At 37.8% G+C, this 25000-nt stretch overlaps 2 protein-coding genes across 2 annotated transcripts in view; one reads left to right on the top strand and one right to left on the bottom strand.

Annotated features, from left to right (window-relative positions):
- gtpbp1 (GTP binding protein 1) overlaps window positions 1-15835 on the bottom strand; it is a 20747-nt gene extending 4912 nt beyond the window's left edge. Inside the window, exons 1-12 of the mRNA XM_072442472.1 lie at window positions 15459-15835; window positions 13751-13862; window positions 10603-10783; window positions 9997-10180; window positions 9004-9168; window positions 8361-8484; window positions 7440-7554; window positions 6549-6693; window positions 5223-5405; window positions 3950-4085; window positions 2158-2336; window positions 413-574 (exon numbers count right to left, since the gene is read on the bottom strand). Coding sequence (XP_072298573.1) covers window positions 413-574; window positions 2158-2336; window positions 3950-4085; window positions 5223-5405; window positions 6549-6693; window positions 7440-7554; window positions 8361-8484; window positions 9004-9168; window positions 9997-10180; window positions 10603-10783; window positions 13751-13862; window positions 15459-15644 — 1872 coding nt within the window. The 5' untranslated portion in view covers window positions 15645-15835. The remainder of the gene's footprint in view (window positions 1-412; window positions 575-2157; window positions 2337-3949; window positions 4086-5222; window positions 5406-6548; window positions 6694-7439; window positions 7555-8360; window positions 8485-9003; window positions 9169-9996; window positions 10181-10602; window positions 10784-13750; window positions 13863-15458) is intronic.
- Window positions 15836-21028: 5193 nt separating this feature from the next.
- The window catches only part of LOC140357908 (beta-galactoside-binding lectin-like), a 5600-nt gene continuing 1628 nt past the window's right edge, over window positions 21029-25000 (top strand). The window contains exons 1-3 of the mRNA XM_072442467.1: window positions 21029-21168; window positions 24661-24740; window positions 24875-25000. The exon at window positions 24875-25000 is cut by the window's right edge and continues 46 nt beyond it. Of these exons, the coding sequence (XP_072298568.1) occupies window positions 21163-21168; window positions 24661-24740; window positions 24875-25000 (212 nt within the window). The 5' untranslated portion in view covers window positions 21029-21162. The remainder of the gene's footprint in view (window positions 21169-24660; window positions 24741-24874) is intronic.

Genomic DNA, 25000 nt, shown 5'->3' with positions numbered 1-25000 from the left:
GCACAATTCACGATAAATAGCTTTAAAAATCCAGACTGTGGCTGAGACAACACTAGAAACAACTGGACATGTGAAAAAAATACATTTACTTTTCAGAGCAGCTGTTTCAAGGACACAATTTTTTCTGCATATTTAGCATTTTCCTCAATTTTCCATGACCGCAAAATATTTCCAGGACGTGAAATATGAAATCTAACTAGGTTTTATTGATCCAAATGTGAAATTAATTGGACACAGTATCTCATAAAGTACAAAAAAACATAAAAAATGTGATGCTTTGAAAACCTGGGACAATATTAATGCTGTGAATTGTAGCGAATAACGTAAAAAAACCACAAATATAATCATAAATCCTCCGCATAACCCTTTGCTAACCCTCAGGACACAGCTGTAGTGAAAGAGTCTTCCTCACCGCTGGTATTGTGCTGGGCCCGGCGCTCTGTGCTATCGTGGCCGCCTCGTCTCCTGCCGCTGCGCTCGCCTCGTCTTTTCGTATATGAGCCTTCTTTGTCGACTGCATTTTGATCTGAGGAGGTTTGGAATTTGACGGCAGGTTGTTGGTGGACTGCAAAAGCTGTGGAGAGATCAGAACGCTCGTCTTCATCCAGTCTCCGCACGGTGCGAGTGTAAATGTGAGTGTGGTGGTTTAAAAGGAGTAAAGGCGAAATTAAAACTATATCTAAAGAGCTTCTCAGTGGTGTTTAATCGAGAGATGTAACTGTCAATTCATTTACTAATGGACCAATCGTTTTGCATCAAAATGAGACATGGAAAAAGTATTTATTCTTCAAGTTTAGCTGCCGTATCTGTATCAAGTTGTGTTAAAGTCTCATATTCAGGGGCTTTTTCAAACATTTACCAGATTATAATAGTTGTTTTATTTAAGTTTCAGCTTTATGAGTTCTTATATTCTGTTTTCTGAGAGAAGAGGATTATGACAAAGCAAGAATTACACCAAAACCACAAAATAAATGTGTAAAATGTGTGTTTTTGTGTGTAAATATCCTCAGGCATCAGTTTAGCTTCATCTGGGACACATTTAGTAAAAATCTCATACACAAGACTCAATATCAGAACTTATGGAGCTCATTTATCGTGGCTTGGCTCTGTGTCTTTTATGGTTTTATGTATTATTTTCATCACATTTAAATAAAGGTTTATGTTTTAAATTGCGTTTATTGCTTTTAGCTGCTATTCATTGTTTTCGAGGATTGATTTGCTGTTTTAGGGATTAATTATCATTTTGATGAGCATTGGAAGAGCTAATGTGTGTATTTGTTTCAAAGTTTTTGGAAACGTTACATATAAAATAAAGTTGATTACCAAAATAACTGTAAAGTGTGAATGCGCTGCCGTCCGCTGGCTGCAACGCTCTCTCTTTCATACTTTCTGAGCTCTATTTATTATACTGACTTAATCCTGTGCAATAATGTCATATTCATGTGCATATAACTGCTGTAAATAAGAGTGGTTACTTTACCAGTATTATTATTAGTATTATTTTGTCTTATGTTTAGCTTATTTTTATTTTATTCTATCTTTTTGTTTTTCATTTTTTTTTATTTTCTCTATTCCTTAGATTGTGTGTTTTTTAAAACTTCCTATAAGTTATCTGTTTTTTTCTTCTGTATCTACTTGCGTTGCAACACCAAAATTTTCCCCATTGTGCGGACAAATAAAGGCATATCTTGTCTTAAATTGCAGCCTTTTTTTTTATTGCAAAGGCATGTCATCTTATTACATTACATAAACATACACATAAATGAACAGGTCTGCTGCAGGTGGAGAGGTTTGAAGTTTGAATGAGAAAAGAGAAGTTAAGTTATGTTACGTTTTGGACATCGCCTCTTCTACATGTTTCTCACTTAATAACTCTGTATTTACACCATTTATAAGGTTATAGAATACTGAATACCTGCACCAAATGTATTTTCTAACTGTAATCTGAATACTTGAATACTTTAACACTAGTTTGATAAGAAAAATGGCACACGGACTCACTACAAGAGCTGTGTTTGATTATGTAATGTGCATTCCTTTTATTTTAGAAAGTAACAGTATTCTGAGTAAGAGTAACTGCAGTGGAACATGTATCCTCCAAAGCTCGGACGTGGTTAGTGCCTGTTGTGTGTCCGGTCGTGGTTTCAGGGCTCGTACCTTGGTGATGGTGCCCACGGCCTTGGTGCGGCCCTCCCTGAACACCAGCCTCTGCTCGCAGTGCAGGTACTCGGGGGTCTTGATGAAGCGGAAGTGCACCGTGGCCTTGTCCCCGGTCCTCAGACAGTCCCGGTTCATGGACAGGATGGTGGCGGTCTGACGGATGCTGCCGCAGTGCACTGAAAACGACAACGACACGACTGTTCACGCTCCTGCACGACCCCGAGTGCAGCGCACGCCTCGGATAAAGCCGAGAATATTACATAAGTCCTTATGATGTGTTGTCATGGTTTTAATGATGTCGTCGTTCGGTGGTTTAGTCCATGTGGTAAAAAATTATCATAGTTTTTCATCAGTCAAGTTGCAGAAAGTAGTGCCGAGTTCAACCACAGAATTTGACAGTTTAAACAATGATTTAACAAAATAAAAGTGTATATTTGTTAAATCATAATTATTGTATGATTTAAATGGACTCTGGCCGTTGTCGTATTTGCTGGCCGTGTTCAACCAGGAAGTGACACATAAACGTCACCAAAATTGCCAAATTGGACAAAAACAAATGAATGATCTTAAACATAATTATATTCTCATTGTTTTAATGAGAAGTGTAGTCTAATGTGCCATATAAGACACAAAATGTAGGAATTTGAAAGTTATCAGAGGTTCCTGTCTCAGTTTTAAAGTTGTAAATGTGCTCATTCCTCCACCTGAATGGATTTTATCAGTATAAAAAAAATAAATAAGACTGGAATAAGCACCAGAGCATTAACCAGAAGAGACTGTGATGTACAAAGAGCAGGACAAATTTTAGCCAAAAAGATGATCGTATGTTTTTTATCTGGGCTCATTTAACTTCAGACTGCTGCTTTTACTGTAAATCATCTCTTTTTTTGTGTGAAACCTCAGATTTGTGGACATACTGTGTGTGTGGTGGAAGAACTCATTGAACTAAAATGCAGTGAAGATTTATATATTTAAAATTTTGCAAAAATTATAAAAATGTTGGCACAGAGTAGCCCATGTTTTAGGTTTATAATTTCATTTCCTGTTTGTAATTGATGACATCACACTAAGAAATTACCCAGCAAACACTGGGAAAAAACTTATATACTTTTTTTATTTGACGAATAAAATATATGATAGCGCCTTTATTTTATTGAATTAACATTTACAGGGCATTTGTGGCCCCAGGGGCCAGATGTGGCCCTCAGCCTTTTTAAATTCGGTCCCGGCCCCCTCAAGATTTTAGTTTCTATTCTTTAACCGTGTTAGCTATTCAACATGTGTCCTTAATAGAGGTTACATGAAATAATCGATTCAATAGCCTCTATTTAAAAAAAAAGTGCTTATAATGATCGAATATGGCCCTCAGAGGAAAAATAATGCCACCCCTGCCCTAGTGTGATGTTATTTTTGACAGATTTTATAACTTTTCTTTTATTAAATACCTACTCGATTGTATTTATATGTACAACAGGCATAAATACACCAAATAAAGTTAAAATTAGAAAATGGTAAAAACTTCTCATACGTCATTTTAATGTCTTCTCATGCCTTAAGAGATGACATTTAGCCTTTGTGCTAACTCTGGTATATTCATGTTGAACCTGTTGCTAACGCGTTGATTAAAATAGGGACAAATGTACAACACGCATATAATTCAATCAGTTCCTTCCCCAGCTCTGGTTAAAAGCGTGTGATAATCGTCCTATGTCCACCCGACGCCGCACACACACACACACACACACACACGCTCGTTCCGGGGCCCCATGTGCAGGTCTCTACTACGCACCCATGGCCTGGTATCTGGGGGATATCGTGGTTGGGTGATGCAGCACCAGGATCTCCGCCTCAAACTCCCACGTGGCCTGTGGGTTTAGCTTCGGAGACACCATCACCATGCCTTTACGGATCGACGAGCGCTTGATCTGAGAACGCCGCGCAGAAGACAAACGTTCAGTATCTTTGGTCCTTGAATGGTCAAGAATGAATTACAGTAAATTTCAGACTATAAAGCGCTACTTTTTCACAACTGTGCGGCTAATTTATAGACTTTTCACAGGTTAACGTCACTAGGGGCGCTCTAGCAGGAAGTGTGAGAGTTTGACACACAGGAAGAGCTAGAGCGCAGAGGGAAATGCTAGCTTACTGTTAACTGCTTTTGTTTTGAACAGTCAGATTTCACATACGTATATTTAATCGTAATAATTAACATACCGTATTTTCCGGACTATACGTTTTCATAGTTTTGGCCGGGGTGCGACTTTATATACTTACTACTTACTCCGGAGCGACTTATATGTAATAGTATTTGTTATTTTCACACTTACAACCGCATTTCATACTCCAGTGCAACTTATATGTTTTTTTTTTCTTCTCTAGTATGCATTTTTTTGGCTGGTGCGACTTATACTCCGGTGCGACTTATAGTCCGGAAAATACGGTAAGTGTATAAGAACTAAAAAATAATAATTGTGACAGTTTGAGAAGCAAACTTAAGTCCTTTTTGTTCCATATATAGTCAAAGAAATCTACCTAAACGCAAACAACTTTTTTAATCTTGCCCTTTTTGTCATATTTAACTTTATTTTGTCTGTCAGAAAGTTCAATTTCATAAAGCCGGTCACAAACCTGAGTAAATATAATATTTTAGACCTCGGGAATGAAAGAAAATGAAAAATTCCCCTGATATTTGCTCGCAGTCTCAATAATCGTGAACAATTGTTAAATCGTGACGTAATAATCGTAAGCTGAGGCACGTAAACTTGGCTTCAATAAATCGATGGCGAGACGTTGGAGAAGACGACGTCGGTGGAGGAAGTTTTATTCCCGTACGTGGAAAAAAGTATGTGTTAAAAAGGTAAAAATAAAACAACGTGGACACTTACAGCTTAAAGACAGGTTCAAACTATGTATACATACTTTTTTTGGTGCGGTTTATATTCAGGAGCGCTCAATAGTCTGAATATTACTGTTTGAATATAACTGAATAAAGTATAATAAAGCTTCTGACTGCGCATAAGTCTAAATGCTGAATAAAGAAGCGTATGTGGTGGTGCATTTACCTTTTTAAGAGCGAAGGAAGCGGTCTGCCCTCCTCTCACCTCCTTCACGGGCATTCTTTTCCTGTGGATGGATTTGACAGCGATGGGGATGAAGCTGCCCAAAGGGTCTGGGCCCAGGAGCATGGTGTCGTTCAGACGTATCAGTCCGCGTAAAGTAGTTCCAGACACTACTGTTCCCACTCCCTGGAAAAGAAAACAGAGCTTTGGGCTTACTTTTTCTGTTTGTCGGATGAACTTCACAATAACAGCATGAAATAGTTAAAAATGTGAGTTTTTGGGGATCAGTGTCCAATGATATTCTTGCAATTTCCATCATTACATAATAGACCTTTTAAAAGATTGTTAACAAAAACATTCTGAAATGGTTGCAATTAAGAGGCAGAAGTGAAGTGGAACATAATGTGATTTCAATGGAAAAACTGGGATTATATTAAAAAAAATTGTTTTAAATATTTTCAAATAAATGTTACGTTATTTGTTGAAATAATAACAAAATTCAAACAATTATTCATCCTTTAACTAACAAAATCTTGATGCTTAGGTTTTACTTGACAAATACTTTAGTTTGAACTCAATCTACAGATATTACATACTTTATCACAGATGCAACTGTTACAAAACAATTTGGGAGTTTGAAAATGCTCTATTTAATTATTTGTATTAAATAGTGGAAATACCATCTGACTTTTCTACACAGGAAATTCAGAGTTGTTCATTTCTGTAAAAAAAACACTGTTATTACTATTTGATCTGATGTTACTTGTTGTAAATGTTATGGTCTCGTTCTCTTTTTGGATTTTGCACATTCAAATTACATTGCGTTTCAAAGTATCTACTGAAAGTGAGTGCGCAGGAGGTTTTGTTGGCGTGGTTCTGTTACATTACATCACACAACCGGGATTATGGGATTACGTTTGCCTCAATTTACAACATTTACAGGACATTTACAAAAAGCAGGCTCTCATTTTTTAGCCGTTTTTCTGTTTTAAATGTTGTATTATTATATTTATTGTGCTGATAGAAGGTGCACTATAAAAGATTTGTGGAGGATCCATCACTTGTTTAATGTCATGAAAATCTTTGTGCTCTGAATATTTTTTTTTTAATTATTTTTTTAATACTTTGACGTATTTTCCTTAGAGATTGATCATTTTTTGCCATTTTGTGGAACATTTCCGGCAAAACAGTAACAAATCCATGTAGAAAAGACCTATTCAGACCCTCCGACTAAAAACGTACACAATTCCCCTGTAATTCTTCTCATTTCTACCTTGTACTTTATGCATATGACACGTAAAGCTGAACTGGATCTGACTGCGCATGTACCGGTACAGAGTACGTGTCGTCTATCTGGAACTCTGCCGGCTGGTCGTCCCGGTACGACGTTCTGGAGGACAGAAGGTTCAGGAACATCTTCAGCAGGTCCATGTTTTCACCGGTCACATTGGAGATTTGGAAGATTGGACACATCCTGCAAAAGGCACAAGACGCACACACACTTTATCGTGGTGCGTTGGGTGAGAAGCAACGCAAGAACCACCCTCAGCTGATTGGACGGTGCTCCATCATATCCGTAAACGTAAAAAGGAGACAGATCATACTTTTTTTTACAAGAACTTATTATCGAACAATAGATTATCATTTTATATTTTTTATCATTGTAAACAGCAATATTGAGCTAAAACGGCTTAGTAATAGAAACAGGTTCATTGACTTCCTGTTCAAAACTGCAGATCTGATAAGCCCCGCCTCTTAATAGTGACATTTCACTTTAACAAGCAGCAGATTGTTATTTAAGTGTTTTATTTTTGAAAAGGGGCATTAAGTGACATTTTCGAACACTACAAATATGACCCAGAGTTGTAATTTTTCAACATGGATGTGGGCGGGGATAGGGGGTAGGTGAAAACAGGAATTTTCTAGCCTCTCCAGCCTCAGTTGCAGGACTCAAACAAAAAAACACTTTGAAAACACTAATGATGAGGACACACTGCAAGATTTAATGCTCATTGAAGTGAATTTAGCAGACTATGCCCCCTTTAATATGCAATATCCGTGTACTTTTCAATTGCTGTTTTGTTCCAAATGACAAGTTTATGCATCTGCTTCAGTTGTAACTAATAATACTAGTATCCTGAGTGTTGCGTCTCCTTTTAAAATAATAAAATATCACACAGACGATACTTAACAATAACAGTAAATATATATAGTCTGTACCTTTCTGAACTGAAATTGGACGCAGTGACTATAACATTATCTTTGTTTTGGACTGGAACGGGGATCTTCCTACAGCCTGGAGACTTCAGTAACCTCTGGAGCAGCTTTAGCGTCTCTGTTAGAGGACAGAACAAAAGAATCAGTACAGATGATAGAAACACTAGGCTACAGTACATAGACCCTTCCACTCACAGCCTGGGAAAAACATAAACATTCTATACCATTCATATTAATAGGACAGTAAAATAAGAATGCTGTTGTTTGTAGACCGCGCACACAAGCGGTCGTTGTTTACAGGTTTGTTACATTTTCCAAAAGAGTAATAAAAATCAATATCAAAATTACCGCAACATTTTCTACAAGTTTAAGTATGATTTGTGGCACTCGGTGAACACAAAACAATCATTTATTTCTCACTGTTTGTCTACAAAATGTTGGGATTGATTTGTCCAGTTAGTTTTAAGAAATGTTTATAACGTGGTCGTTAGCTTCTATGCTAGTTTAGGAGCTAATCGCTATGTCAAATACACAAAGCTAAACACTTCTACACGTGCTATATGCTAATATGGCTGAAATCAGGACAGAACTGTGCACATGGTGATGTATAAAATGAAATGTATTGTATATAGTTTGGAAATGTTGTATTGTTTTGTTCTAAAAGCCTCCTATGGACAGGTGTTGAAAATTAGCATATTTTGCTATAACACTTTAAATATTGCATCTGGTTCGTCCAATGCTATGTCCATATAAATAAAAAAATAAAAAGAATTCCTAACTTCGCTCTGGTGTTACTCGCGTGTGGCAGAGTGGTCGTCAGTCCACAAAACAGCCCTGGTTTTTCATAGTTTGAGATGTTTGTGGCTAACGCTAACTCTCTGCAACAGTCTGTGATGTCTGAAGCAAAGAGAAGACGCGGTGTACCTTGCAGGATATTGGACGGGCACATGTCTATCTTGGTCACCACCACAAACACGGGCACGTTGAGGGCCAGCGCCAAGCCCAGATGCTCTTTGGTCATTCCTACTATACCAGCGTTACTGCCCACCTGCATAGACAAACCATACTCCAGGTCAGTCATAATGATGAATTAGTCATAATCATTTTGAGGTGGAAACAGAAGTATAGCAGTTGCATGTAACTGCTTTGGAATTTGGAGAGCGGAATTAATAACCTTTTTTTGTCATAATCATAATAATAATTTTCTACGGGAGGGAATTATATTAAAAACAAGGAAATACTGTAATATTTCTGCATTTTAGTGGTTAATGTTAAGGTTAATTCATATTTTGTGTGATACTTTACATTTACAGACACATTTTGGCACATTCCTGATGCATTGGGGAAATATTGTTGGAAGATTATCATCAAAGACACTGCTAAAAATGATCAAGATATAATTTTTTGTCAATATTGCCCACCCATATTACAGTCTTTATAATTATGTATCTAATTTTAATACGATTTTGTGATATTTCTTCTGCCGCCGAGCACCAGATAAACAGAATAATTAAGTTCGGAAAACAAAACGGGCCAAAAGTTGTAGTAAAAAATGCTGCGCGCTGACCATTAGCATGCAGAAGTCCGGCAGGTGTCCGGTCATCCCAAACACGGTGGTCTTGAGGTACTTCTCGTGACCGGCCAGATCTATGAACGTGATGACTTTGGAGGACTTCTCGCAGATCTTGGTCCAGTCCAGGCTCCCTCCGTGACTGTCGGGCTTGTTCACCACCTGGAAACGAGATATTTCACGTTCAAGAATACGTCGATATCATATTCAGAGATGAAGAGCAAGAACTGGATTTTAGTAGGAAAAGTTTTAGAACCTAATAGCTTATTTTATTGAGTATGCTTTTCAATTGTTAATATTATTCCTGGGTCTCGTTGGTGCTGCCATCTGGAGGACAGGAGCTGCTATTCCGTCTGCATTACCGTCTGTTTTACCCACAAGTCTCAAAAGAAAGGATTTTTCTTCTATAACATCCCCTAAGACCCTGTTTGAGATCTCCTGATAGTGGGTGTCCATTTTTGGCAACAAAGGACTCCAAGAAATCCCTCCAGACTTTGTTTCAGGTAGCAGCTGGCTAACATTAGCTTACACGTTAAACTATGCTAATAAACATCACTTGCCCACTGTAGACTTGACTTTAGCCTCTTTTCTAACTGTTCGGGTGTTATATTTAAGGCTCAGACACATAAATGCCTGCTCTTGAAAGCTTTGAGCGATTGTTTGAACAGAGAGCGGCTGTGGACGAGGAAGTTTAGATGTAAATGTCCGCAAAAGTTAGCTGTGGCAAATCTCAAAACTTACGTATCTTAATCAACATTTTAAAATAGTAAAATGAAAATGTGCTTTACTAAATTACGTATTAAAAACAGACTCTGAAAAAGGGCTTTAAAAAGTTACTGTTTTTACTCATGACAAAAAACTTTTTACAGTTAGATGGATGTGCCATTTTAAGGCACTCTGGATATATTAGCTAATCAATACTGTTGCGGTTTGTTGTGCAATCCTTGGACGAAATGATTTTCTTGACGCAGTAGGGGCGGTTTTCCTCACCTGTCCCTCCTGGTCGAACCCGAGGATGTCGTTGCCCACGCTGCTGGTCCGGCCGCTCTCCATCTCGTGTTTGTGTCGGAAGAGCTTTTGGCGAGCGAAGCCTCTGCCGTTGTCCAGCTCTCCGTGTGTCAGAACGCCCAGGAGAGTGCTCTTACCGGCGTCCACGTTCCCCACCACTGCAACTCTGCGGAGGGGAGGGAGAGTTATGACAGTTACTATTACTGGTAAACACAACATTTTTCTCTATTTAAAAAGGATGGAATAAACACAATTTATAGCCTCAAAATTGTATTTGAGATTAAAAACACATCTAACTTAGTTTTTCCTCATTTCCTTTCTCAAATAAAATCTGTGTCTATCATAATCTCCTTATAAATAAATAAATAATGCACATTTCAAGCTGGCCTCTCACTTCCTGGTCTCAGGACACCAGTACTGATCGTGACTAGACGGAAGAAATGCTCAGAGCGAGTCTGGAGATGATTTAAGGCTCAGAGCCACGTCCCAGCTACGTCAGAGCTACCATGTACCTTTAAACCCATGTCGTATTTTTTTACCTCGCACACGCGATCTCGCAGCGCGCTCCTAACCTCTCCGCCCTCTTACCTGACCTCCAGGAAGTCCAGCTCCCCCACGCGTCTGCGGATCAGGTAGTCGCGCACGGTTCCGGCGGCCTCCGTGCGCTCGCGGAGGGGGATGAGGTCAGCATCGATCTGCTCGCACATGGAGCGCACTGTGGCTATTGACGCCTCCATGTCCGACTCGTCCAGGCCCCAGTCGCCTCCGTCTGCAGCACACGGGAGGAGAAGCCGCAAACTTTATGCATAACATTTCTTCTTTAAATAGAGGTTCACATACTATTCAAGATGTAGCGTTATTTCTAATAGTCAGTGCTCGGCTTGAGTCTATTTTTTTTTCTATTTAATCCTTTTTTTTCCTACTCTACAACTACAACAACTACTAATAAGTAACTAATAAGTCTGTATTGACAAACAGTTATTTGTTTGACTAGTCATATGATTATTTTTTTTGCACATTGAGGCTTTTTGAATACATAATCCAAATAAAATATGAAATATAGAAACTGAAGGCTTCAAAATAGAGAATTTGTTTGTTTTTTTTAAATTATTGTTTTCTTTTTTTTTTACATTTATATTGGATAATGTTTTTGTGAGAAATGCCTTTTGGAGTCTATATAGGCCAGATAATCAAAATACAATTATTTTTCATAGTCATTAATCCAAATTAGTTGATTGATTGTTGCAGGTCTACTGTATTGTTTGTGTTTCTGAATAAATGAAATGAATAAAAATCATGCAGTGTTCCCCAGAGACTATGGTGGCAAAGGCGAACCATTCATACAGATTTTATACAAATGTTGGATTATAAATGTCACTTATTGCTTCTATTCAAACTTTAAACACTCCATTTTTGAACAGTGTAGTTTTATGCTAAGATAATACAACAAGCTAAACATATTATTTGTCATACCAGTTAATTCTTTAGTTTGTTTTAGACGATGGCAGATAAAATTAGATCATGGGGGGCACCATCGTCTCCTTTATTAATGGGAAACACTGTAATACTTTCCGAAAAGTTATTAACACGGCAGCAAACAAATGTGCTTCTGCAGGGACCGCCACAAAGAGAATTGAACCTTCCGTGTTGTTGGTGAATAGGTACTGTGTTTTATTACGTACTTGCAAATGTACCTGTGTGTTGTGTCTTTGTTTCTCACTTTTGCAGCCAAACTAATTGCCCCATTAGGGACACAAATAAAGTGAAGTGAAATCCACTTGAAACAAACATCATGTGAATGAGTAATAAATATTAATTAGACATTGACTTTGAGATCGTGTATTTCCATATTTTCATTGTCTAAGGTGACTAGGTCTGACTGATTCACATGTTTGTAAATGATTCCTGGAGGCAGAGGCAGTAGAGTTAACCACCCTGGGAACCACCATCTGTGTAGTTATCTGAGAGAGCAAATCACTGAGTACTTGCTTTTACATGTTTGTAAAAGTCAGATGGTAGGAGCCCAAGGATTTGACACAATGCATGTACCGCAAAAAGACGTTTAGTAATTCCAAGTTTGTGTGGCTGTGAGACGTGGCTAAAGCTAGAGTAAACAGGAAACTACTTTTGGTTTGTCGTCAGCTTTTTCTGCATTTATTTCACTTCTCTGCAGAGCCTCTACACCACTTTTGAATGTCTCTTTATGTAATGCACTGAGGTTGGATCATGTCAGATGTATTATGCACTGGAAATATAATATTTTTGGTCTTGACGGGGGTGTCATGCATCGATTAACAGGAAATAGCTGTTGCTAACGTGTGCTAGCGTTGTGCTGCTAAGTCTGTCGACTCAACATATGGAGTTATCATCACTGCAGATACAGGGTTTTGTCACAAGATCAAGTCAGTGTTTGGAGAGAAAGCATTATTTTCTATTTATACCAGCTAACCAGTTAAGTCAAAACGTGACATAACTTACAATTGCTGGCAACTTTGGAGAATTACAATACATTTTCAGGATTCGGTTTCATTAATGCATTTGTAGTGAAGTTGGGCCAAGAGATTAAACAGATAAGTAAAAGCGAATGTACCATCTAGGTGAGGTCTGTTTTGCCCCAGTACAGATATGGGTTAGGGTTCTGTATGTTGTAAAAGCAGCAGTTAGAATTAGACTTGTGTGTGCTCTCTGCATCTAATTATAGAGCCTTTTATTATCTGACAACCAGGATGTGCTGTTGGCGCTGTTGTCATGCTACCTGTTATTAGCTTGTTATGGCGACTTACTCTGAACATTTGTGAATAATTAGGGTACTCAAAATACGTGACAAAGTGAGGAATGCTTTTGGATTACTGCAGCAAGGGTTTAAAATGAACTAGTTCTGTTTTTCACGTACAGCGCCTTTAAGATGTAAAACGGAAAGTACTTTTTGTATATTTTGTTTGTAAAGAACATTAGCCAGGGCTCTAGACTGAGAGTAAAACAGTCACATGATGAGTGTACCAACACCGTGTTTCTGCTGCTCCTGCACTCAGCAGCAGCACAGGGAGAGTCACATCTCCAAACGTTTCAGTTGTGCCTCAGCCTGCTCCGCAGCGCTCTCTAAACATCTCTGACCACTCACTTAAATAGTGTTGTCCCAGGCTGTCCTGCACCTCTGTCCCCTCCACTTTCACTTCCACAGATCAGGCTGTCCAAGGATGTTTTATCCTCTGTGTGAGAAACTGGTTCAGTTTGCTCTCATGCAAAGCATGAGTTGTGGGGGTAAATTATATTATAGAACGAAGCGGAAAAAAATGAAAACATTTTCATCACAAAATGATGAGGGCGTTGGTGACAGAAAGCGCAGCAGCAGAAGTATGACTGACCCAGCTGCTTTATGTGAATGAGCGAGGGAGAGAGTGGGTGGGAGAGGTCAGAAGACACCTCAGGAGCCAGGCGGAGAGCAGACCCCCGAGCCGCTGTGTCAGGGGCAGCTCTGATGAACACGTGCTTCAAATACATTCTAATATGTTTAAATGGGCAGGTGAGTTGTCATTGGCATTAGTGCATCATGATTGTTATAACTTTAAAATGAAAGCCTAAATTTGCTCAGTTACCAGATCCAGCTGTATAATAGTGTAAATAATGTGTGTGAATCATTGCGACTACATCCAGAAACATGTAGCACCAGTGAAAAAGGTCAGTCTAGAGCCATGTTAGCACTTGGTGAGTTTATCTGTTTGTTTTTTAATCTTACCTGAGCCCATCCCCACCACGTAGATGGTCTCACCGCTGCCCTCTTCCATGCGGTCGCGTAACTGCCGCAGTAAAGAATCGTACTGCTCTCCATTGGGGCTCACTAGGGCCAGCTGTTTGCATTTGTGAGCAGGGGGCAGGAAAAAAGACAAAACACAAAGAATTTGACTTATTCATCAACTTTTCCAAAGCTCAATTCACAAACACAGCTGCTCCTGTGTAACACCTCCAGGTAATTTACAAGCCAGTAATCCGACCAACACATTATCCTATTGAAAACTATTGTTTTGTGCTGAAAATAGCAGACTCTAAGTAGTACTCAGACTCTCTAATCTCTAATTGTCACATCAAAATCGGTATAGAGAAATCGACTTTGAAACTTTTGCATCATGACAACTGTATTACAAACCATGTGAGTTGATTGTTGAGAATTAAAAAAAAATACAGCCTACTTCTAATTGTAACATTTTACTATTTCACAGAATTCCCACTGACTTGGTTGTAACAAAAGCTGAATACACATACATTGACAGGTGAAACGTACACACCACTCCCACACAACTTATGCAAGCTCTTGCAATATATACATCAATCTCTTATTGTGCACTTTGTACCAGAAACTGTTACGACTTCGGACCAAGTGGGACCTTTATTTCAATTTAAATCTGCCATGATTGTGTTTCTTTGGATGTTTACTTAGATTATCTTGTTGTGTTCTGTGTTTTAGGTTTATTTACTTATTTTTATGAAGTGGAAAAATAAAAATAAACCGTTTAAAAGGCGTGCTATCTACTGTATTGGAAAGTAACAAAGTACAAATTGAAAATAACTATTCAGGTATCTGTACTTCAAGTACATTTTCCAGCAAATCATTTATTTTCACATAACTACATTTGAGAGCAGTTATCTGTACTTTCTTCTACATTTTGGAACAGGACTGTGGTCAAAAGTATTTCCCATGATTATGGTTTGAGGGATTATTTTTAGCACATTCATATAGTTATCCTGCCCAAAGATATGGCGTTCAAACCCCAGCAAACAAAAATACATACAATTCACTTGGAAAAAATAGCAAATTGTCTTTTTTTTTTTTTAATAGCTCGATTCTTAATCAATATCACTATAACCCTTTAACAGTTCAAAAAATATGTAGGAAATTGGTACTTAAATACTTTTTATTTTTTTTGGTGCTCCTGAATCCATATGTTTAGTCAAGTATCAAAATGTAGTACTTCTTCCACCAGTGGTTATCTTCTCTTATGATAAGCTACAAATAAGGCTAGCACTATCCTGTTTTCTGTAGCATTACACTGTTTACAAAGTCTTTTAAACCTATAATGACAAGTATGTGATTTTTTGTGTTGTCTAGTTATTCTACAAATTTTATTTCTAAACATTTTAAATTACATATATATAAAAACACATAAATAATGTAGAGAGAGAGGGTCGTCCCGTGTTGTTATTACTTCGTTACAGTGCTAGCAGCAGCGCTAGGCTAGCCGTAAACTCATACTTTTTAGGGCTGTTTTCTTAAGGAATTGATTGAAAATTCATAATTCAGATATTTCAACAACCACACCAATTGCATTTGCACACACGCTCCAAATACCCCATAATAAACGCGTTATTGTGCATGTATCCCATTCATTCTCTTCACAGTCGCGGATGCTAACTAACTAAGCTAACCGGGCCTAGCCTAGCACACTCGCCTTGCTGGTAAAGTCAATGCGATCCAGGGACTCCCCGTTCAGCACGTCGTCGTCCTCATCGAAGCAGTCGTCCCCCATGTCGTCCGAGCATCCTCCCCGGTCCGGAGCGAAGATGCTGGCGGGGACCAAAGCGTCTGCCAGCGGTATGGAGCCCGGGTCGTGGGTCGCTGCTGCTATCGAAGCCATTTTTCTGGTTTAACTGCAGCAGAATAAGCTAGTCTAGTTGCATCAGTTGTTGTGACTGAAACAACTGAAATCAAAGCCTTTAAAACAACCAAATTACGCTAATTCTTGAATATATCACAATGCATTTGATCAATCAAGTCCAGTTGTGTCCAGAATAGTCCATTTCAACGCACGATCACGGCCTTTTAAAGTTGTTATTAGTAGTGTAGTAATAATCATGAGGAGGGCGTGGACAAGTCTGAGTGCCCGCCTCTTTTGGCTCGAATGCCCAATGAAAGTGCGGGATCGTGGAATATTTTAGCATTTAGACCAATCACAGACAGGAGGTGGTTCATATGATTATAGTAACGTTATGGTGTAATAATACAGTAATTCTCTGTTGATGCAATGACAGGTAAACGTGTGTAATGGTGGATTTATGTAAGACAAACATCTGGTGAGTCATACAAGTTATTCTGCTTATGTTTGATATTTTAATTTAAAAGTTGTTGTCAAACTTTCACACCAAATTATTAAGATTGGATTTGTTTTAGAATCACAAGAATCACATTAGATTTTAACTAAATCATGTCCGGACAAATCTGGACAACCCATAAATTATAATCGTGCAACTTATTTGGGACCCCTGCAGTAAAATGGAATACTAGACGTCTGTAATAATTTCAAGTTGTGAATCTTTTAAAATGTGGTTTATTTGTATGTTGTAGTAGTTTATTATGTCATCTGACGCACTTTCACTGAAACAAACAGTTTTCCATTAATACAAATAAAATAATAAGTTACATGTTGACATACAGACCCAGACTTTTGGAAACCACTGGATTAGAACACAATGCAAAAAGAATGGCTTGGTAAATCAGCGAGGAAGCCATGCCATCTTGCTGTCTTCTGCACTGTGATTGCATCAGACTGGCTATTATTATAGGTTCAGCTACTTCCCTTAAATTACACAATGGTTCAAATATGTTTTTTTGAATCATCATCATCATTGTTTTATGTTAATGGAGGCTGTATAATACTTATTGTATTTCCGACCAATTATAATGGACAGCATTAAAAGTGTTAAATTAAGAAGAAAGCAATATTTAAGGAAAAAGAAAATCAAAATAGTACAGTTACTTCAAAATAATACTAAGTAGAAATATATGTAATGTTCCATGATAAACTACATGGGGAAACTACCGGAAGAGTAAAATATAAGTCACAGAGTCTGGTATTTAAGAAATTAGAACTAATCAAATCATGTCTGAAAGAGCAGCTGCAAGAAACACATGTGTTGGAATCATTTCATATTGTTGGCATAAGCTTTTTTCACTTGTACAATTACTCACAGCAGGAAGAGGAACCAACTCTTACTGTTACAATGTCATATATAGTATAAAAGGGTGTTTAAAAACTCAGAGAAGTACTTTTTTTTAAATTTATGTACTATGGTAAATGTAATTGATCCTTAATTTTATGTTCATTATAAAGTTAATTTTTGCTGTGTACTGTATCTGATATTGATGCAATAGCTCATTTTGAACAAAGGCCCAATACTGACGCGCTTCGATACCAAATGTTACATGTGTACAGTACTTCAAATGTAATATATTCCAATGCTAAACTACTGAATATTTTGGAGCTTGTTCCTCCTTTTTTGATGAATCCTGGTTAGTAAATCCTCTTTAACACTTTGTTTTAAATATCTCAGACTTGTGATCTCTGAGATCTTCTGCACTGTTTTTTAGTCCATAAATCATCACCAGAATCGTTCTGAGCCTTTCTGCCATCAAATCACTCTAAGCATAACTGCGTGCTAAGCATGCTAGTTTTTGTTAATTTACCCATGATAATTCCCTCTGCTGCCACTAGATGGGGTGCTAACACCAATCCCAATGAGGGAACGCCTCACAGAAATAAAAGGAAATGTTTGTTTTCAGTAGACATTATTTTGATTTCTTAAACATGAGATGTCAATACAAACGTACTCAACAGCCTGTTTAAAAGTCAATAAAAATACAAATAATGCATCATATTTGTCCTTTGAAATGAACCATGTTAAAAGGCTTACGTTTTTTACTTTATATTTTATGTGCTGGGTTTCAGACTGACATTTGGGAGTTTTGTACACAAAATTCCTCACCTCCTGAGAAGTAATTAATGCCATATTATCTTTAATTATGAAATACATAAACCAGTGTATCTTTTTCTCATCAGGGATCATCAGACCTGTCTCAAGTGGGAGCTTTTGTGCCGGATGCCCTCCCCTTTGCATCCAAACCTCATGGCTGGACTGTGCAATGATGGTGACATATCTTTGAGTGAGATTTGAACCACTAATGTTTTATGTTTATTATTTGATGTGAGGACTTTTCTTTTTAAAGTGTATTTTCTGTCATATATAAGGACATATTTGAATTAGCTTTAAATACAAAGCAAGCTTTATTCTTATTGTCTGAAAACATTAAAAACATTCATGTGGATCTTTATAGCTTGAGATATTACAAACAGTTCCAGTTTTTCCAATTAAACAGAAGTTGCATAATTTTCATGAACTCTATGCCGTTTATTGCTTCTCCTTTTTGTTCTGAACACACCGTGTCGGTGAAGTCTCCTGACGGTCTTAAGACTGAGGTTTCAGGGCAGAATAATGTGACGAGATTCAATGTGCTGAAGATCAGGCTGTGAACTGCATGACTTTATAGCTATTTGATGAACACAAGGGAATATTCATACATTACATAATAGTGTTTAATATGTTTAATCCTACTTTAGTGTGGGTTTAGGCTTGGATTAGTCCTGACCGACAATTGAGTTAGACCCGGTTTAATTCAGATTAAATGCAACGTTAGTTCTGGCTTAATACTGCAGTTGTTCTGGTTTAGAACTTTTTTTTAACCTGGTATAGTCTCAAATCCTACACTCGAGTCCTTTTATAGACTTGGTTTAGGTACTGGTTTCAATTTGTTATTTACTCCCTACATATATATATAGTCTTATATTAGGCCTGGTTTGGTCGATGTTGAGCTATGGTTTAGGCCAGAATCAGTCCACCTTTAATCCTGTTTTAATTTGATCCTATTTTTGTCTTGGTATAGACCTTTTTAAGCCTAGTGTTCAGATTTGGTTTAGGTTTATTTTGCTAATCCCGTTTTGCCCCCACTGTAGTTTTTGACCAGATTAGGCCTGGCTTTGACCTGGTTTACACCTGCTTTGGGTCTGGTTTATTCCCAGTTTAACTACTTTAGTCCTGGTTTTGACCTGTTTAATCTTGGTTTAGACCTGTTTTGGACTGGTTTTGGAATGGGTTTAGTACCAGTTCAATCACTTTAGTCCTGGTTTGCTACTCTAGTCCTGGTTTTGACCTGTTTAGTCCTGGTTTAGACCACTTGCTTTGGACCTTGGTTTTAGTCCCAGTTTAATTACTTTCTGGTTTGCTACTCTAGACTTGACCCGTTTTGTCTTGGTTTAAACTAGCATTGGACCTGGTTTAGTCCTGGTTTAATCATTAGACCTGGTTTAGACTTGCTTTGGACCTTGGTTTACTTCTCTAGTCCAGGTTTAAATGTACGTTATAGGTTTAGGCTTTATTTCACCACCTGGTTTAGTGCCAGATTAGTCCTGGTTTAATCCAAGTTTACGTCTGGTTTTCTCTGCGTTCAAGCCTAGTTTAAAACTGGTCTTATCCCTGTTCAGACCTGGTTCTGTCCTGTTTTTAATGTTACTCCCATTTTAGGTCATTTATTGTGGACAACTTGGTACAAAAAGGCTGAAAATCGTGTCTCACTCAACATAAACATTTTGTCACTTGACACAGCGGCTAAATTCGGTGTGCCCTGAAATCTACAGCCTGCGCCAAAATATTTAGTCGTCTCCGTGGTAACTAATATACTTCTATTTTGGTCCCCGGCTGCAGTAGGCTGAGCCTGAGGTGCATTCAGGGTCTGCATACCAGCAAGTTACAATCTATAACTCATGGATATGCAGTATCTTAGGCATTTACAAACACTTGGGAGGTATACAAATGATACTAAAATACTACTTGACTGTAAGTAAAAAGTATTTAGTGATGTCATCATTATTCTTGATTGTTGTGACCAAACAGCTGTAAAATCCTTAATTATCTTTCATTGCCATAATTAGTGGTAGTAGTTATAATTAGTAGTTTTCATAGTCATTCATTTTCTGAATGAAAAAGTAATGGTATTGTCACATAAATAGTACTTTACATTTTTACTTTTACTTTTTTGGAGCATAAATTGGACTGAAATTACTTATTTTTGCGTCCTACAATTTTCTTTTTTTTTAATTCTATGATTATATTGTATCATTATTTTTTTATTTGTTATTTTTGCATTGTTTTCCATTAGTATTTAGTTTAATTGTATTGCAAACTGTTTAATTCATTTTTTGTGTGTGTGAGCGTAACATAATATTTAATTTAATTCCATCAATCCATCCATCCATCCATCCATATATAAATTATAATTCAAATTCTTATGAATTAAAAAAAACAAAACAAAAAACACATAAACACACACACAAAAAGTCTTATAAGTATAGTCATATATATTATACCCTTACATGTATGCAGAGTACCCGCCCATATGCTACTGTACATACTCACAACTACACAGATGTCTTTATTACTAAGTTACTTTAACCTTGATTTAATCCTATTGTTATTTGTCCTTGTTTACTAATCAATGCAGTTTAGTAGTTTAGTTAATACATTATATTTTTAAAGAATTTGGAGGCAGGCAAAAATCCCACCCTGGACGACTTACCTCATCAATGCCTCTCCTCCAGCTCCTCTGCAACGCCTCCTCACTGCCAATCAAAGCCCAGTCCCACCCATTTAAACTCCACCCCATCATCCTTCCCCTCCCCTACTTCCCCATCCTCCCTGCAGTATAATATATGACATGTTTTACCAGTAACTTGGGTCTGAATAATCACAATTAGTAAGTAAAGGTAAGGTAAAGGTAAAAGTAATGCACAGACGTAATTTAGTAAATTTTTTTTGTAAGGTAAATGTTATGACTAGAAACAAATACATTAATAGCAAAAATGAAGACAATTTAAATCATTTTCTGCAAAAAATAAATAAATTAATAAACGACTAATTCAACAATATAAGAAAAATAAACAAATTAAATGCAGGGGAAAAAATATGAAATGAAGAACAACAGTAGTAAGCATTATATATTGAAAGGAGTTTGACGTAAATAGTATTTGGAGGTAAACCTACACTTAAAGTTACACAAGTAAATATAACTCGTTACTACCCTCTGATTATGTGCCTCTTGTAGCATCTACTTGCCAAGCTGTAAATAAGTGTCAGCATGTTTCTGTGGGCCTGATTGGTCTGTCTTCCCGCTTGGCTGTTCTGATTGGCCATGGAGTCTGCCCGTTACATGTAAGCCCTGCCCTCTGCACATAAAGTGTCCCACCCAGCCCTTGTCAGGCCCTCCAGTCTGCAGCACTTTCCACTTCTCCTTTCTCTGGCGCTATAACGGACCCATCTGCAAACAAGATGCCAGTAAGTACACTTTACTTATTCTTCGGTTTCATGTTTGCTATTATTCACCTTTAACTGATATATTCATTGGTACAACTTTTAGACTTTACAACTGAGTTTTCTTGACCCCATTAATGGTTCAAGTATTTAGTTTCAATGAACCGCCTTGAGTATCAAACTACTACAACAACTACTATTACTAAAGCTCAGATGTCCAAAGTATTTAGTGGTATAACCTCTGACCTATTCAAGTTTAAAATGTCTGGTTGTTTTAACACTTGTCCTGGATTGGTCCTGGTTTCATCGGTCTTTATTCTTGAAGGTGTGGTCCTGTTCTAGCCCTGGTTTAGTCCTTAAAGGGGACATATCTTTAATGAGCTTTTAACCTTTTCATAACAGTGTCTCATCATCATTATCGTACTTAAAGTTGTTTTTTGATTGATTCCTGCATGTTTGCGTTAGCCTGTATTGTCTTCAACTGAGATTCCAGTGCTCAGAAAATTCCTGTTTTCACCTACCCCCTATCCCCCCCCACATGCCTGCATCCCTGAAAAAGATTCCAAGTGAAAAAATTTAGAGTTCTAAAGTGTCATGTGGCTTACTTTTCAAACATAAAAATATGAAATGAATGAAAAACCCGATGCTTGTTACAGTAAAATGTCACTTTAACGAACAGTTCTGCAGTGTCGAACAGGAAGTCAATGGATTTGTTTCTTTTAAACCGTTTTAGATCAATATTGTGTTTAAAAATGAGCAAAATTTTAAACAATGATCAATCTATGTGTGTTGATAGTTCAATACCAAGTACCAAAAAAAAGCATAATACGTCTCCTTTAATTAGTCCCAGTTTGGATGTGGAGTTTCCCAATCAGGAGTACGCGGACCACTACAGGGACACGCCCGCACTCTGTTTGCCATCACTGATTTCAAACTGTTAAATGAGGAACTAAATAACATACAATGTCGATGAATATACATAAAAAGTTAGATATGGGACTGGTAATAAAGTTATAAAGCAAGATTGTATTCAGAGTTTGAAGTAGTTTGCCGCCCGATCGTGATGACATTCCTAACTCATTATAAAATGTCTTGTGTGAAAAGATTGGAGCTTTGGGATTATCTTTTCACAGCAATCAACGACAGACTTGGAACTATGCAGATCTGTGCTCTTATCTTATGTTTCGGAGACATTTGTGTTCCTCTATAAAATTCCATTCTAGTATAGCTCATCTTGGACTGAAATAACCTTTACTTACTTGGCAGTGGGACCATGTGATCTCTGTTGGGCCCTGTGTATTCTGAGCAGCTGCTGCTTCAATTCCAGAATGATAAACAGTTCAGTACAATAAAATGACTTTACAGACCATTTGTGGTTGTCGGACACTGTCTGTTTCTCAAAAGTCCTCAAAATGGAGCCTATAGCGGAACATTTAAACCCACAAATAGGTTTTTTAAAAATGTATCAGACACTTTCAGTAACTTAAACGTTGCATATTGTTAACACTATTGTTGTGTTCTTGGGCAAGGCACTTCATCACCTCGCCTCCAAGGTATAAATGAGTTTGTATGGATGAATAAAAAGCAGTGGTCACTGTAATGAACATCTGTTTCCCCAAGTCAGCCTATATACCATATTTCCCGCACTATAAGGCGCACTGTCAATGAATGGTTTATTTTCAATCATTTTTCATATAAAAAACGGACTATAAAGCGCATTAAAACGTGCATCACACACAATTGCTTCGAGGAAAGCACAACCAAAATGAATCCATATATAAGGCTTATAAGGCGCACTGTTGTTTTTTGAGAAAATTCAAGTATTCTAAGTGCGCCTTATAGTGCAGAATATACGGTATGTGTTTATTTGTTTTAGGTCTTTCTGAGTCGTTATCTTGAGTGTTTTGGACTTTCAATTGTGCTTGTTCTTGTACTTTGCTCTTGCGACACGTCAATCAATCCCAAATGACACGTTCGGTTGCCACATTTTTCCTAAGGTGTCACGAAGGTTCGCAATAAATCGTATCTTCTCCACCACGATGACTTCCATGATGTCGACTGCCACATGTGCATTTTCATCCTGCCGTGTTTGCTTCCCTCATTCTCCACTTTCTGCTCATTGGAAAGTCTTACTCATCAGCCGCCATCAGTCCCTCAGCGGTTTTCATCTATACGTCCACCTCAAGCCAAATGTACTAGAGTGAAATGGAGCAGCTGCGGAACAACTGGCAAGCGCGGGAGCGAGTTGGAATCTTTGAGTCATCCACAAATGGCAAACTAATAAGAAACATGTGTCTGTGAATCAGTTCAGAATGAATGAGAGATTGTTGCTAGCCACAGACTTAAAGGTGCAGCATTGAACTTTTACTCTCTTGTCTCCGTGGAGATATTGTTGAATTGAATAAAGGCAATGCAGGGGTTACATAATGCACTTTTAATGGGCTTGTACCTGACGTCTGTTTCATCTGGATCAGGAAAACACCTTTTATTGCAGACAGTGCCTCTACTTTTTAAAAGTGTTTTATGAGACTAAGAGGGAGAGGACCTCGTAAATGAAATAAGTGTGAATTAAGCTAAATACAACTACTTTAGGTGTGTTTTTGATGGTTAAAAGCAGTAAAAGACCATTTTGCATCAAATGTAACTTTTAAGAAACATTTGTGTCAGGGACAGAGACGTTTATCCAATCAGAGATGTTGTTGGGTGAGACCCATATGGAAGTAACTGCCAGTGACTTTCCCAGATAGTTGTTTCTCTGTCATGGATCAATGAGATGTTTCAAGGACAGTAGAAATAGACTGAAGACGAGTTGATTTATTTGTCACGTTTTTCCCTTTTCATACCATCTACACTTAACAGTAAAGTAGAGGGGTTTGCAAAAAAATAAAATTAATGGAAAAATAGTCTTACATGGGAAATAATATCTTGATTGTATAAATGCTTGACTTGAACAGCAAATCTACTAAACATATTAAAATTAAATAGGTAAACAAGGGTAATTTTGTTTTGACGGATGAGGAATGGGAAGATGAATGTACATCACACTGGAGGAGCACAACGTCCCATGTTTGGAGGCAGCTCTGTTGAAAAAATATGCACCTTTTTTTTTTTACTACACCATGTCAAAGTGGACATTATTCATACGGAGGGGCTGAATGTTGGAGAAACTGAAGAGAAATGAACAAGGCAATGCAGACTGTTTTCGACACCACCATCCCACAATTTCTGACCAATGTATTTAGGCCTCAAAACCCTTGCCACAGACATAATGGAAGGATATCATTGGAACATACTCCTGGCAGCTGGGAAGAAGTACAACAAAAAAAAATGGATGACAAACTGCACCCACGATTAAGAACTGTACAGAAAATAGACACATTTAACAGACAATGAACAAAAAGCTCAATATGCTTTAACCCTTCTTTATGTTTTCTACTTTTATTCTTCACTTATCTTATGTTCTCCCTGGTCCCGCCCGGCTCAAAAGACTGACATCTCTGTTATCTTGGTTCACAGGGAATGACTGTAAAGAACATGTCCTTCAAAGTTGGACAGACTCTGACTTTGGTGGGAACGGCCAAACCAGACGCCTCAAAGTAAGTGCATTTGAACCCAAAAAAGACAGAAACCTCACTGGAAACCTACCTCACGAGTCAAACGATTTCAACCGACCACATAAATGCAGACTGTAGAGTGAAGATGAATCAGAATAACAGTGTTTCCTCTGCAGTTTTGCGGTGAACATTGGCCCGGACGAGAAGGACATCACCATGCACATGAACCCTCGCTTCGAAGCCCACGGAGACCAGAACACTTTGGTGTGCAACTCCTACCAGGACGGCACCTGGTGTGAGGA

The sequence above is a fragment of the Eucyclogobius newberryi genome, unplaced genomic scaffold (genome assembly GCF_026437365.1).
Source record: "Eucyclogobius newberryi isolate DKJ021-1_F unplaced genomic scaffold, fEucNew1.0.hap1 SCAF_13, whole genome shotgun sequence".
NCBI classification, from domain to species: domain Eukaryota; kingdom Metazoa; phylum Chordata; class Actinopteri; order Gobiiformes; family Gobiidae; genus Eucyclogobius; species Eucyclogobius newberryi.
Note: the sequence above shows the minus strand (reverse complement) of the source record. Positions and strands in the feature narration are given on the sequence as shown.